This window comes from Saccopteryx leptura, chromosome 5, assembly GCF_036850995.1.
Source record: "Saccopteryx leptura isolate mSacLep1 chromosome 5, mSacLep1_pri_phased_curated, whole genome shotgun sequence".
Classification (NCBI taxonomy): domain Eukaryota; kingdom Metazoa; phylum Chordata; class Mammalia; order Chiroptera; family Emballonuridae; genus Saccopteryx; species Saccopteryx leptura.
The window spans coordinates 64,174,504-64,189,522 of NC_089507.1; the positions used below are offsets into that span (position 1 = coordinate 64,174,504).

The 15,019-nt window shown below is 38.9% G+C and overlaps 1 protein-coding gene across 23 annotated transcripts in view; it reads right to left on the reverse strand.

Annotated features, from left to right (window-relative positions):
- Window positions 1–15,019, reverse strand: part of SEC31A (SEC31 homolog A, COPII coat complex component) — a 92,759-nt gene that overhangs the window by 20,991 nt on the left and 56,749 nt on the right. For 12 of the 23 annotated variants that reach the window (XM_066385449.1, XM_066385456.1, XM_066385453.1 and 9 more), the window contains 7 exons: window positions 14,143–14,269; window positions 13,139–13,284; window positions 11,721–11,894; window positions 8,359–8,532; window positions 5,533–5,625; window positions 4,722–4,848; window positions 635–973 (listed from right to left, as the gene is read on the reverse strand). In XM_066385449.1, the coding sequence (XP_066241546.1) occupies window positions 635–973; window positions 4,722–4,848; window positions 5,533–5,625; window positions 8,359–8,532; window positions 11,721–11,894; window positions 13,139–13,284; window positions 14,143–14,269 (1,180 nt within the window). The remainder of the gene's footprint in view (window positions 1–634; window positions 974–4,721; window positions 4,849–5,532; window positions 5,626–8,358; window positions 8,533–11,720; window positions 11,895–13,138; window positions 13,285–14,142; window positions 14,270–15,019) is intronic. The other 11 variants (XM_066385460.1, XM_066385458.1, XM_066385457.1 and 8 more) reach the window with 5 other exon arrangements.

Genomic DNA, 15,019 nt, shown 5'->3' on the forward strand with positions numbered 1-15,019 from the left:
CACAACTACACTACTAGATCAAAAAAAAGGAAAGGCCTAGAAATGCCCCACGTTTGCGGGCAGAGATGCCGCAGTGGAGCGCAGGTGCGCTGCCTTGCGAGGACGCTCTGCCGTGTCTGTGCTCCGCCACTGTGTTCTCTCACCTTTTCCCTAGATACGCTCATCTCCTCACCTTTACAAATAAACAATTATAAAATTTGTACAACCTCACTAAGACTCTGTACTGTTTGACCTCCATGACTGAGTTTAAGGCACCAATAATTTTAAAAATTGAAAACTTCTCACTAAGAACACAGAGCATAGTTCTGCTCCAGTAAAAAAGACTGGTGTCAGGTAAATCTGGTTCCAACCACCACTTATGTTGCCAATTCATCTCTTAGCACTCACTTGAAATTCAATGTAGACTGTACACTTCTTCCCTTTTGAATCTCTAAAGTTTTCCTCATTTAGCAACTAAAGTTCATTATGGGAGAATTACTATTTTAGAAATAGTTTTAGAATTTACTGTAAAAATTTAATCAACATCTTATTTTATCCAGTATACAAATAGTTAGAAGTAAGTCCCCTCCATCCACCCATGTGTTCATGAAAAAATACAGGAAGGAGCCAAACCAAATCCCTCTTAAGCTCAGACCTGTTCTTTGGGACGCAGGCAGCTCACTGGCAGCAGGCAGTGTACCTGTTGTTCCAGGAGGCAGTGCATAAGCTGAAGACGGGGGAGCTCCCGGTCCACCATGCTGGAAGGAGGCTCCGGAGGAAGGGGGCGGAGGGAAAGAAGCAGTGGGGCTGGAGGTGGCTGGGGAGACCGGGTGCTGTGCTGCATACAGCTGAGACTGCCCAGAATAGGAAGGAGCAGGAGATATGTAAGGGGTGTTAGGGTAAGCGTTTGAAGTAGAAGGAGCAACAGGCTGCTGAGGTCGATACGTTGCTGACCCCCCTGTTCCGAAGGAATACTGCGGGGCTGGTTGATAAGCTACACCAAGAAGAAACAGAAATTTTCATTAGTTACAAGTTTATTCAGACAGCAACAGAAAACCAACAAAGTTATCTCATTCTATGGAAATTGTTTTTTTATCATTCTTATTTTAATAATCAGTTATAACCAAATATGAACACTTAATAAGATGGTATGCTTTTGATAGCTCAGATGTTCTAAATATACTAAAGTCATTAGATCCCATATTTGAAACCTGACTTCTCAAGACTGCTATGGGCTATGATAACCTCTGAAACATCTGACCCAAGAACTACAAGACTGATCCTTTTCTATACTAGACTTTCCAGGGAGATCATTTCATAAGGTATATAAATGTCTAATCACTATGTTACATACCTGAAACTAATATAATATTGTATATCAACTGTAATTGAAAAGTTAAATTTAAAAAGTAAAATAAATTTGGCCCTGGCTGGTTGGCTCAGCGGTAGAGCATTGGCCTGGCATGCAGGAGTCCCGGGTTCGATTCCTGGCCAGGGCACACAGGAGAAGCGCCCGTTTGCTTCTCCACCCCTCCCCCTCTCCTTCCTCTCTGTCTCTCTCTTCCCCTCCCGCAGCCAAGGCTCCATTGGAGCGAAGTTGGCCCGGGGGGTTAAGGATGGCTCTGTGGTCTCTGCCTCAGGCGCTAGAATGGCTCTGGTTGCAACAGAGCAACGCCCCAGATGGGCAGAGCATCGCCCCCTGGTGGGCGTGCCGGGCGGATCCCAGTCGGGCGCATGTGGGAGTCTGTCTGACTGCCTCCCCATTTCCAACTTCAGAAAAATACAAAAAAAAATGTTATATGGAATTTGGTGGCAATACAAAATATCCCCCACCTTAGTACACTGCGGACCAGTAATTTTATTGCTAGCTTTACCCAGTGGCCAGATACGTTATTATTATTACTAATGACAAAAGACTAATCACTTTTAATTCCTTTTGTAATTTTTAACTTCAGCAAATGTGTTTTCCATTACACTGTTTCTCTCTAAATGACAACAATGAAAAGCCGAGAATTCTCGTGACTGGCCACAAGCCTTAGAAAACATGAGAATTCTCGTGATCTGTCTGCAATGTGTTAAGAATTATAGCATGAGTACTATTGTAACTGAAATCTTCTACATTTTTTTCAATTTAAATTTTATTTTTTCGAGAGAAAAGGGGCGGAGCAGCAGGAAGCATCAACAATGAATCAATGAATAACTAAAGTGAAGCAACTACGAGTTGAGGCTTCTTGCTCCCTACCTCTCTCCTTCTCCCATATGTGCCTTGAGCAGGCAAGCCCAGGATTTCGAACCGGCGACCTCCTCATTCCAGGTCGACACTTTATTCACTGCACAACCACAGGACAGGCTCCAACATTTTAGTAAAATCATCAGCTATTCAAATTCTGAGTTTGAGTACAGTTCCAAATTAATTATCAGCTCTTACGACCTCTGGCAAATAGTTACTATATAATATTTCATATACTATACGTAATTGGTTAGTAAGTGATCGAGCAGCCAACTAATATTTTAATGTAATGACCTGAACTCAGATTCGAGATCTTAATACCCCCACATTCTACACGACCAGGGTAGGTATGAACCTCTACAGAGTGACCCAAACTGTACTTGGTTCTACTCTGAAGACAGCACTTTCACATTGAACACTTGAGTGAAGAGTTGTATCAAATCTGTATTCATGTTATGTAAGAACATCCACTTTAGCACAGAATATGTTCATTAAGATTAGTTCTTAGTAGGTTAGGTAATGGGCCTCTTGTTTTTCTAATAGTTGTTTTATCATAATTTTCCCCTTTAATATTTTTCTTTTTGCTCTTCATTTAAATTTTAAAATAGTGGCAATATTTAGCCCTATTTAACATAGTGCAAATATTTATTTTCGGAAAACAAAACCAAAAGCTAATAGTGGATATATATCATTATTATACGTTTGTCAAAATTCACAGATGTACAACACCCAGAATGAACTCTAAAGTACAGACTCTGGATGACTATGATGTGCACAGCCATGGTGCAAGATGTCAATAATGGGGTAGGTTTGTGTGGGGGCAGATGGTACAATGAAACTTTCTGTACTTCCCATTCAATTTTGCTGTCAACATAAAACTGTTCTAGCCTGACCTGTGGTGGTGCAGTTGATAATGTTGACCCAGGACACTGAGGTTGCCAGTTTAAAACCTGGGGCTTGCCTGGTCAAGGCACATATGAGAAGCAATCAATGAATAACTAAAGTGAAGCAACTACGAGTTGAAGCTTCTTGCTCCCTCCCTCTCTCCTTCCCTCTCTAAAATCAAGAAATACAATCTTGCCCTGGCTGGTTTGCTCAGTGGTAGAGCATTGGCCTAGCGTGTGGATATCTCAGGTTTGACTCCTGGTCAGAGCACACAGGAGAAGCAACCATCTGCTTCTCATCCTTCCACCTTCTCTCTCTCTCTCTCTCTCTCCCCCTCCTTCCGTCCCTCTCTCCCTCTTGCTGCCATAGCTCGACTGGTTGGAGCAAATCAGCCCTGGGCGCTGAGGATGGCTCCGTGGAGTCTCCATCTCAGGTGCTAAAAACAGCTCGATTACAACCATGGCCCCAGATGGGCAGAGCATTGGCCCCCAATGGGGGTTGTTGGTGGTTGCTAGATCCCCGTTGGGGCGCATGTGGGAGTTGTCTATCTCCCCTCCTCTTACTTGGAAAAAAAAAGAATAAAAAAGAAAGAAAATCTTAAAATAAAATAACTGTTCTTAAAAAAGCCTATTTAAAAAAAAATAAGTGCAAAATAACAAAAAACAAATATCCCTGGATCCATTTTTCAAAAAAATGGTTTGTATCATCTTGTCCAAAGGAAAAGAATATATACCAAAAAATTTCTAGAATTCTACTTTTTTTATTTATTTATTCATTTTTAGAGAGGACAGAGAGAAGGAGGGGGGAGAGAGACAGAGAGAGAGAGAGAGAGAGAGAGAAGGGGGGAGGAGCTGGAAGCATCAACTCCCATTTGTGCCTTGACCAAACAAGCCCAGGATTTTGAACCAGCGACTTCAGCATTTCCAGGTCAATGCTTTATCCACTGCGCCACCACAGGTCAGGCTAGAATTCTATTTTTTTTATACCAAATCATGGAATGATTGACTCTAATAGGTCTCAGTAAAGGCTGAGTAACCAGGAGCCAAGTGTTCTGAATGGACTGACAGGAGCTGTTTGCTAGCAGGTTGATTTGAGGTGCTCCCTAGGGAAGACAGATTTCTCTCTCCCAGGGGTAGTCAACCTTTTTATACCTACTGCCCACTTTTGTATCTCTGTTAGTAGTAAAATTCTCTAACCGCCCACCGGTTCCACAGTAATGGTGATTTATAAAGTAGGGAAGTAACTTTACTTTATGAAATGTATAAAGCAGAGTTACAGCAAGTTAAAGCATATAATAATTACTTACCAAGTACTTTATGTCGGATTTTCGCTAAGTTTGGCAGAATACATCTTTATAAAACAACTTACTATAGTTAAATCTATCTTTTCATTTATACTTTGGTTGCTCCGCTACCGCCCACCATGAAAGCTGGAATGCCCACTAGTGGGCGGTAGGGACCAGGTTGACTACCACTGCTCTATAGCAATGATTTGGGCCCTATATACACTGGCTCTTGCTTTACTTGTTAAAATTGATTTGATCATGGCTTTGGAGCTTCAAAGTAAATAGTTACTATATTAGATAAGACATGCTGCTGTGAAAGGACTTCGGGGTCACAATACTTACGCTGCGGCTGTGGATAAGGTGGTACCTGGGTGTGCATGTGACCTGGAGATGGGGAAAGCTGAGCTGCAGCAACATTGGGGTTAACATTTCCATGCATCAAGAAACCTGGAGGTGGAGGATTTTCTCCCTAGGAAATGAAAATATGGTAAAAAGAGGATTACATTTGGAACCAAGAACCTTACCTGATAGATTTATAATCTCTGAAATGGAATTCTATTAAAAAAAAAACTTTATTGTGTAAGAAACATTGCATTTTGCACATTCTGTCTTCTTCAGTGCACATTTTCTGAACGATATATTCTGAATGATTTAAAGATCAGACAAGTTCAAAGTAATAACTGTAATGAATGCTACAGATGCCAATAGCCTCATAAAATAGTGCCGATAATATTTATAAGTCACCAGGATTTTCCATCTCTACTAAATTCCATCCACTATTCCACTCTTTGAAAATGTAAGTATAAATGTCACAAGGGAAGGCTGCTTCTCTTCAATTTTTGTAATGCTCAAAAAAAGGGGGGGAAGAGAAAAGGACATCTCCAGTGAAATCAGATTGAAACCATTGTTAGAACCTTGGTTGATGTTTTTCTTGCTCAAGTCAATTTAGAACTGTAAAGGTATGAGAGAGAGATAAGAAGAATAGATTAATTGTGCTAACTACTGCTTCTTGCATCCTAAAAGCATTCAAATGCAATAAGCAGACAGAGAGTTGGGGAAGGAGAACTTAAGAACAGGGGTAGAGAATATATAACTATATATATATATTTAGGTGAGCAGAACTCTGCTCAGAGAGGAATAATGAAGGATATACCTGTGTGTCAGAGGGAGAGGCTGCAGGTGGATGGCTGGGAAGGGCGGTAGGAGTTTTGTTACTCCAGGTAGTGACAGTAGGGGCAGTTCTAACCTGAATTGAACAAAGAAACACCAATCACAGAAAATAAAAAATGAAAATGTTAAAGAAGAAAAAGAAACCCCAAAAGGCATTAACAGCCATATGCAAAGTGAAACATTTAAGTGCAGCAAAACAGCCCGTTAGTGTCAGTCAGGCAATTGCTTTCATTGTAGCTGGGATTCCAAAAGAAAAACACATTCACAATAAAACAAAAGGAGGAAGGCAGCAGAAAAACAGTATGAAAGCCTAAATCAAAGCACAAAGAACAATGTCATTCAAGTGTCAATAATAAGGGGGGAAAGCTAGGTCCTGTAAGTAGGAAAGGAAAGAAGATATTTGGAGAAAAAAAAGGTAACTGAGTTAAGGTATTTTGAAGCATTAATATTCATGCTATAATTAGTTCTGTGAACATATTGCTATAAGTTCCCTTTTCTAGATTACAAATTAGAGCTACAAAAATAAAGTTAGTCCCATATGAGGCTTAGAGTCATACAGAGATTATTAAAGAACAACCAGTCTAATTCCCACTCTTTACCATTGAGAAACCATGGCCCACAGAAATGAAATGCTGAGGTCCATACAACTCACTGGTGGAGGATCTAGGCCTGATTCCAGGTCTCCCAATTCCCAGGCCAGTGCCTGCTACACTACTATACCATGTTGCTTACCCTGGAGTCCAGAGGTCTTCACTTTTTTTTTAAAAAAGACTTTATTTATTCCATTTTTAGAGAGGAGACAGAGAGAGAGAGAGAGAAAGAGAGAGGGGAGAAGCAGGAAGCATCAATTCAAAGCATATGTGCCTTGACCAGGCAAGCCCAGGGTTTCGAACCGGCAACCTCAGCATTCCAGATCAATGCTTGATCCACTGCATCACCACAGGTCAGGCCAGAGGTCTTCACTTTTTTAAAGTCATCAAAATCTTTTTTGTCAAGTAAATCTTTGTAGACATGCCAATATATAAACAAGTAATAGCAAAGATGTGAAGGGGGAGGGGCGGAGGAAGGTAGAAGAGGGATAGGCGGTGATGGAGGGAGACTTGGGGTGGTGAACACACAATGCAATATATGCAACATACAGATGATGTAAAACTGTATATCCAGAACCTGTATAATTTTATTAATCAATGTTACCCCAATAAAAGTTAAAAAAATATTTTTTTAAATAGCAAAGATGTGCTGGTCGAAGTGGAAGAAGGACTTCTACAAATCAGGTCTCCCTTTCATGCTTTTATTCCTGCCTGTACACATTCTTTTAAAACCATAAAATGTCCTCATTCAGTATAGCACAAGCTTTAATAAGGAAAATCACTGCTTAATTTATGGCTGAATTTGTCTTTCTTTTTTTAAAGCATGAGACTGCTAAGTCAAAGTAAAGCAAAAGTCTTTTGATGTTTCTATTTTCCCAGAAAGACAAATAAAGGCAAGGACGTAAAGAGTAAATACTCTGTCCTCCCAGTGGAGAGAATGCCTGACCACTTCAGTATCCTGAGAAACAGTGTGGCCCAACTCACAGTGCTTGGGAGTCTTCCTCCTAAACTGCCAATTAATTAGCCACACAATGCGGAAAAATTTAAGCTCGAAGTTTTAAAACTCTGGTTGGTTGCTTGACTCCTCCAACCTCTCACTTTGCCTAGCCATCACCAGATTTGCCTACCTATGCCATCGACTTTCCAAGTCTAGCTTAATCTCCACGAGAGTGGAGTTCTGTTTACCAATGTACCCTAACAGGCAGAAAATAAAGACAGACAGTCACAGTATGCTCTTAATAAATATTTGTCAAATGAATGAAAAAACAAAACTGTTAAAACAGAGATTATTCTACATAGTTATTATATTATTATTCAAATGTTATCTATAAGTATTAATCAAAGGTACAATAGACCAAAAAACATGACTTGATTTTTTTTAGTTTTTCATGACTTTATATTTACTTTGCTACAATAAAATGCAAGAAAGACCCTGTCAATTCCATCAGTAATTTGTTCTATTTTAAAATGGGCACAGTATTTGTGAACTCTGTTTCCAAACAAGACCATTTATTACTTATGAAAACATACTTTTCCTTTAAGAACATGAAGGTTATCTGATAGTCTAGAAATGTAAGTCTCTATATGAAATAATAAAAGACAGCAACAGCCACATTTTATGCCACTAAACATTCGGTAATTTTAATTTAATAAATAAATTAATGAAGATATTTAATCATCTTTACACTCCCAGTGGCCTACAACTTCATAAACTCACTTCTCTCTAATATACAAGTTGTCCCCAAAGTGTATGTGTTCTCAATGCTCTTTAGCATGCTGATACAGAGAGACACACTAAACCTATACCAGTGATTCAGAAAAGAATACTAAAAAAATAAAACAAACTACTTTCTAAAAATATTTTATAAAATTAACCACAAAATTGTTGCCACCACTTTACTTATAGTTTGTTAGATAAATCAAATTATAGAAGTTTCAAGAACATGTACATTGTAAGGAAAGTCTGAGTGATGAAGACATAGAAAACCCCCTAGAGAGCTTACACTTATATCTAAAATATCTATTAGACTAGATTAAAGGGATAATTTTTAAAAGCAAATTTTAAATACCACTTTGAAGAGTATAAAAAGTGTAACTATTAAAATAATATGTTGTCTAGTTTCATCATAGTAGATAAAGTCTCTTATACAACAAACTAAAACCACTAACTGGAACAGAAATACATACAAGTTCCTACTCAACCTAGACATATCACTCACATGGGGATAATATTGTTGAGTCGCAACTCTTGGCATCTGCATGTGGCCGGCAATTGGTCCAGGCCTGCCCTTGGGCAGCTGCTGCCTCTCATAAGGTACTTTAGGTGACTCCTGAACTGGTACAGGCTCTCCTTGTGCTCTACAAAGTCTGTCACGAAGCTGGACAATATTAGGCTATAAAACGTAACGGAAGAAAACAATACAAATGGTTAGAGTTCGCCTAAATGTATGACAGCATGTTGATTTTCCTTTTCATTTTTTTTACCGAGAGAGAGAGAGAGAGAGAGAGAGAGAGAGAGAGAGAGAGAGAGATAGGGGGGTGGGGGACAGACAAACAAGAAGGGAAAGAGATGAGAAGCATCAATTCTTCGTTGAGGCACTTTAGTTTATTCATTGATTGCTTTCTCATATGTGCTTGACTGCAGAAGGGGCTCCAGCTGAGTTACTGACCCCTTGCTCAAGCCAGTGACCTTGGGTTCAAGCAAGCGACCATGGGATCATGTCTATGATCTCATGCTCAAACCGGCAACCCTGTGCTCAAGCTATTGAGCTCATGCTCAAGCCAGATGAGCCTGCACTCCAGCTGGCAACCATGGGGTTTCAAACCTGGGTCCTTAACATCCTAGGCTGACACTCTATTCAATGCACCACTGCCTGGTCAGGCCATGTTGATTTTCCTAAAGTAAGCTTGATCATTCATATTGTATGCTGTGTATTCCACAACAGACTTTGGCATGACAGACTTTGATATCATGGTTTCCAATACTGAAGATTGACACCAAAGGCCCACAATTGATAGTATAACTTATAATTTAACTGAGGCAGTAATTTGAATTATGCCCACTACACGTAGCATGCATTGTCACTTCTCATCCCTGCTCTTTTGTTGTTTGCTTGTACATAGTTGAGTAACACTCAAAATCACAAAAGAAGCTAAAAAATACAATTTTGTTTCTTTGCCAGGAAAAAAGGCCCCAAAAGAAAATCAACTGCTAAAGATAGTAATGAAAGAAAAATGGCAATCTGAGAAAGAGATTAAACTTATTTAAATAGATGTTTGAAATAAAAGAGTAAGATGTCAAACTTAAAGATGCTTGTACAGATGTACAACTATACAGATCTGCAGTATGAGCTGACTATATACATGTTCTATACTAACAAAGGAGCAATGTTGAAATGTTTCAGCAAGAATTCATTTTAACCTGACCAGGTGGTGGCACAGTGGACAGAGCATTGGACTGGGATGTGGAGGACCCAGGTTCAAGACCCCGAGGTCGCCAGCTTGAACAGGGGCTCATCTGGCTTGAGCAAAAAGCTCACCAGCTTGGACCCAAGGTCACTGGCTCAAGCAAGGGGTTAATCCGTCTGCTGAAGGCCCACGGTCAAGGCACATAAGAGAAAGCAATCAATGAACAACTAGGGTGTCACAACAAAAAACTGATGACTGATGCTTCTCATCTCTCTCCGTCTCTGTCTGTCCCTATCTATCTGTCTCTCTGACTCTCTAAAATAAAAAAAAGAAAAAAAAAGAATTCATTTTAATATCTTTAAAAATTATATATTTCTAAAAATTATATAATTTAAACATTTTAGGTATTCTTTATTGCCTTTTATGGAGGATAATTATATACTATACTATCACAAAGTCTCAGGACATATTCCCCAGAAAATACTAAGGGTTTACTGAGATACATAGGAGAAAATAACATCAAAATTATATTTACATAAAGAATGTTCTTAGAAGTCCAAAGAAAATCCTAAAAGGTAATGAACAGAAAATGTATGTGGTTATAAATGATAATGAAAATAAAGAGTTTGGTTCTAAGGCTAGAAGATCTAATGGTCTTAGATTAAGTTAGTCTTAAAATAAATAAAGGGTCTTTTATCTCAATATTATTAAGTAAATAATCATTTAAAACTATTAAGCCAAAGTCATCATAAAGACTAAGTTTCTACTCTACCCAATATGCTCATTAACAATTTAGAAAGCTATGAGCTGTCTCTATATGTAAGAGTGTATATCACACCAACTGGAGAGTCATACCTCCACGGTCCTGGGACACAGATGGGTTTTACTCAATGAAATATATTGACAATTCCCTAGAACAGACAAAATACTGAAAACAATTTTAACTAAAAAAAATCCATAAAAACAGAATGAAGTTTACAATAAAAAATATAGAAAGGCCTGACCAGGCGGTGGCGCAGTGGATAGAGCATCAGTCTGGGATGCAGAGGACCTAGGTTCAAGACCCCGAGGTCGCCAGCTTGAGCGCGGGCTCATCTGGCTTAAGCAAAAAGCTCACCAGCTTAGACCCAAGGTCGCTGGCTTGAGCAAGGGGTTACTCGGTCCGCTGAAGGCCCGTGGTCAAGGCAGATATGAGAAAGCAATCAATGAACAACTAAGGTGTTGCAACAAAAAACTGGTGATTGATGTTTCTCATCTCTCTCCATTCCTGTCTGTCCCTATCTATCCCTCTCTCTGTCCCTGAAAGGAAAAAAAAAAAAAGTATAGAAAGAAAATAGTAGCAAGGCTCAAAATTAAGCTTTGTCAGACACAGAGCACAGACATAAATACCCTGTCAGTGAAAAGCCCACCCTGACGCCCCGTACCCACTGTGGGTTCAGGTTCCCTCCTCCTTGCTCCCACAGCACTGCTGCCTCCGTCCCAGCACTCTGCACGTCTGCCATCCCGTGTTTACTTGTCTACAGTCATTCTGAGTATAGAAACTCCCTCAGGAAAAGGATCTTGGCACTTTTATTCATCACTGTATATTCAGTTACTTATGAAATTGAACTGAATTAAAACCAATATCATGAAAACGCCTGAGTTTAATTGCACACCAAATAAAAAAACTAAATTAGGAATGTAATGTAATTCTCTCTGCCTTGAACACTTAGAAAATCTACTTGCCCACAGATGGTAGCAGACTGAAATGGCATAAAGAATGAACTTCCTAGCTAATTATCTGGAATGGAACTTGTAGAAATTTCAAAATTATAACCCATTAGTCTGATTAAGTATTAACCTTTATAACTTTTCAACACAGAGGATTCCTACAAAGGACCTTATATACAGAATTAGCACTTGGCTTAAGAAACAAAAAGTTGGTCCTTTTCCATTCATTTTCTTCAAATACTATATACAAAGGGCTCTTTCATGCTACAAGAGCATTCTATCTCTCTGACACAGCTTGGGTATAACTAAAATGATCTGTCATACATAACATTCACCTGTAGTCATGTGACAAAAATTCAAGCACTCCAAAACACTCCACCTACTTATACATTTCTGTTTAATACTGAGTGCTATCTACTGTACTCCCTCATATATTAGAAGAAAAATGACCAGTTATAATTACCTGGTTGGTGCTTTCAGGAAGAAAAGCCAAGGCTGCAGCAATACTGCCCTGGGCTGCCAACAAATTGGCATATTGACTCATCTTCTCAGCCAAAAGAACTCCCACAGTATTGGTATCCATGGCTTGGGTGAGTTGAACAGCTTTTCGTAGGATGACAACTTTTTCAATCAGATCCTACATGAGAAAAAGAAAGAAGAGTAAAGGAGAAAGACAAAGATACCAAGATGTATATGAGAAGAAATAGGAAAAAATAGTTACTAAGATTTCTAAAACTTACTGTAAGTATAGTACCTATTATCATCTCTTTAGAAAGGTCTAGAACAGCTGACCACCATTTAGGTAATTGAAAGGGAGGAAGAAGGTCTCTTACTCATGAATAGGGCACAGGTTACCACCTTCCCCTAAACATCCTTAAACTGCCAGACACCTGTAAACTAAAACAGGCAAATATCCAAAGTGAAAGTAATAAGCAGATGTCCGAAGGCAGAAACTTGGGATCCAGCAGTGTAGGAGAAACTACGAGTAAAAACACCATACTATCTATATTATAAAAACAGTCCCACTATGTGATGACCTCCTAATGGACTTGCTATTTCAAACCAGAGTTTCTCATACTGCTCTTCAATGGCAATTCTTCCAACAATGGGGAGCTATGCTTCAGGTGTAAAGCACAAGACTACCCCCCACCTGCCCTTCACAGGTGCACAAATCCAGAAGTGTGGATCAAGTGTGTTTTCTCTCAGAAGCCCACAGAAGGAAAACCGTGATTTCCTACCAAACTTTCAGTTTCAACAGAGTGATCTTTAAAGCAACAACCCTACTGAGAAAACCGCTTTCCAGAAAGAAAAAAAAAAAAATTAGACTGAAATATCATGAGACTCTGCTGATTAAATTATTAGGGGAAAAAAAAAAGATATAATTACTCAGTGCCTACGAAGAATATTTTACTTCCTTGCTTGTCCATATCTTACATGGGATTACACTGACCTCTTACTTCCATTTCCTCTTAACCATGAAGATTCTCTACCGGTACTGGGGATGCCTCCCATCTGTTACCTCATATTGCTTCTTTCTGTACCCAAAGCACATAGGATCATTGGGAGCAGAGAGAGGAGCACGAGGGAAAAAAAGGTAAAGCCAGGGCTGTTTTCCTGCTCTTGCCACCTACTTCTCCCAACAAACCACCAAATCAATCTTGATCTCAAAACAGTTGCAACCACATTTAACTAGTCCATCGTCTCAAACTTTGTCCCTCCAAGTATAGCAAGCAATAAATACACCTAATTAACAGAAAAAGAACTTCTAAAATTTAAGTTAGTGAGGTGAAAGCAATGAGCTTCTGGAAAAAATCAATTTCTAGACTATAAGGAGGGCGAAAGACAACTAAAAAGGAAGCACCATGTTTCAAAGATACTCACCTGAAGCGACAAAGGATTGCTTCCATCTTGAGCTTTAGTCCAACATGCAACTAATTTCTCTACATTCCCTGCACAAATATAGCAGAGACAAGCCTGAGTCTGCAGGAGGCTATCACCTTCCCTTTCAAGCCTGGTTCCCAAAAGATCTACAGATCAAGAGGAAAACAAAATGAGGTTAGACCCAAGGCAATCTGTATAGGAAGAGATCCTGAGCAGCCCATTTTCAGCAGTATGCATTAAACTTCACAACCAAAACAAAACCACTCTGTCAGGCAAATGCTCAGTAAATATTTGTCAAATGAATAAAAGTGTGTGACACATTGTACATAATGAACTACTTCACAAGATTCTATACTTAGCTATAGAATGCATTAACAATTATATTAGAAAAAATAATAGAAACAATATTTGCATCATTGCTTTTGTAAGCAGCAGTCTAAAATATGGCACTTTGGGATAAACATCAATGATAGCTAGGATTACTGTAAATTTTTCATAATAATAAAGTTAATATCTTTTCTCTTTCATATTCTTATGTTTTCAAGGTAGCAATTTGCTGCTCCTTCTCACTAAGCAGCCTGATGTTTTGTTCTTACACATTATAAATATTATTCCTCAGCCATCAGTTTAGTCATGGTCTTCAATGATAATTTCTACTCACACATTATAATGATTAATTTTATCAAGCTAACATTTATTAAGTGAGAGCTGATTATGTGCCATTTCACATAAGAATACACTAAGGCTTAGGAAGTAATTTTGACTAGGTTGTATAGCTAGTAAGGGGCAGAAGCAAGATTACAAGTCTGGTCTGTCTGAAACTAAAATCATTAAACAGTATTATTGAAAATAATGACTAGATATGGAGAAGGAATACAGTTAATAATTCTGAAAGAAGCATTTTTCTTATTTGTGATCGGTAGGTTTATGAAAATTTTTAATATTTGTTCATTTCATTTACAATATACAATGCCACATACGTAATATAAAACTCGTTTTCTTACCACAAAGGGCTGAAAACTCATCAGGTTTAGCATAAGTCAATACTGCAGCTAAAGCCTCTCTCCAATTTTTAAGATCACAAGACTCAACAATCTCTTTCCAGTTCTTCATCACCACTGCAGTAATTAGCTTGAGAAAGGAAAGAAAACAAAGGGAAAACAAAAAGCTTTGGGTATATTAATAAAAATGAACTCTAGCTAATCAATTATATCTTTAAAAAACTCTTATTATTCATAGTATTTCATGTGGAATAAAGCAGCAGCAAAGTGAAATATATCCTTAAACCAACTGACATAGAATATGGTATTGTTCCCCCCCCCCCCCAAAAAAAAATCACACAAGCATACTTTTTTTGTTGTTGTTATCAAAACGTTTAACAGGAAGACATGACCTGGTCTGATGGATCAAGAAGAACTTCTGAGCACACAGACATTTGAAGTCAGAATTAACTTTATCAAGAAGGAAAAAAACATTATAGGCCAAGAGAATACTAGGTGCAAAGTCCCCAGAGAGAGAAATGCACATAGAGTAAGAAACTGAAAATGGCCAGTGTGGCTAAAAATAACAGAGGAGAAAGTGACTTGAGACAAGGCTAAGGAGACGGACAGCAACCAATGCTGGAAGGACTGAAAACTGAGACTTTTTTTTCTTTTTTTAGGTGAGAGGAGGGAAGATAGGCAGATTCCTGCATGTGCCCTGACCAGGATCCATTTGGCAACCCCATCTGAAGCCAATGCATGAGTACTAAACTATTTTTAGCACCTAAGGCTGATGTGCTCCAACAGGAGCTATCCTTAGCACCTGGGCCTACGCTTGAACCAATTGAGCCACTGACTGTGAGATGGGAAGAAGTAGAGAAGGGGGAGAGGGAGGGAGGGG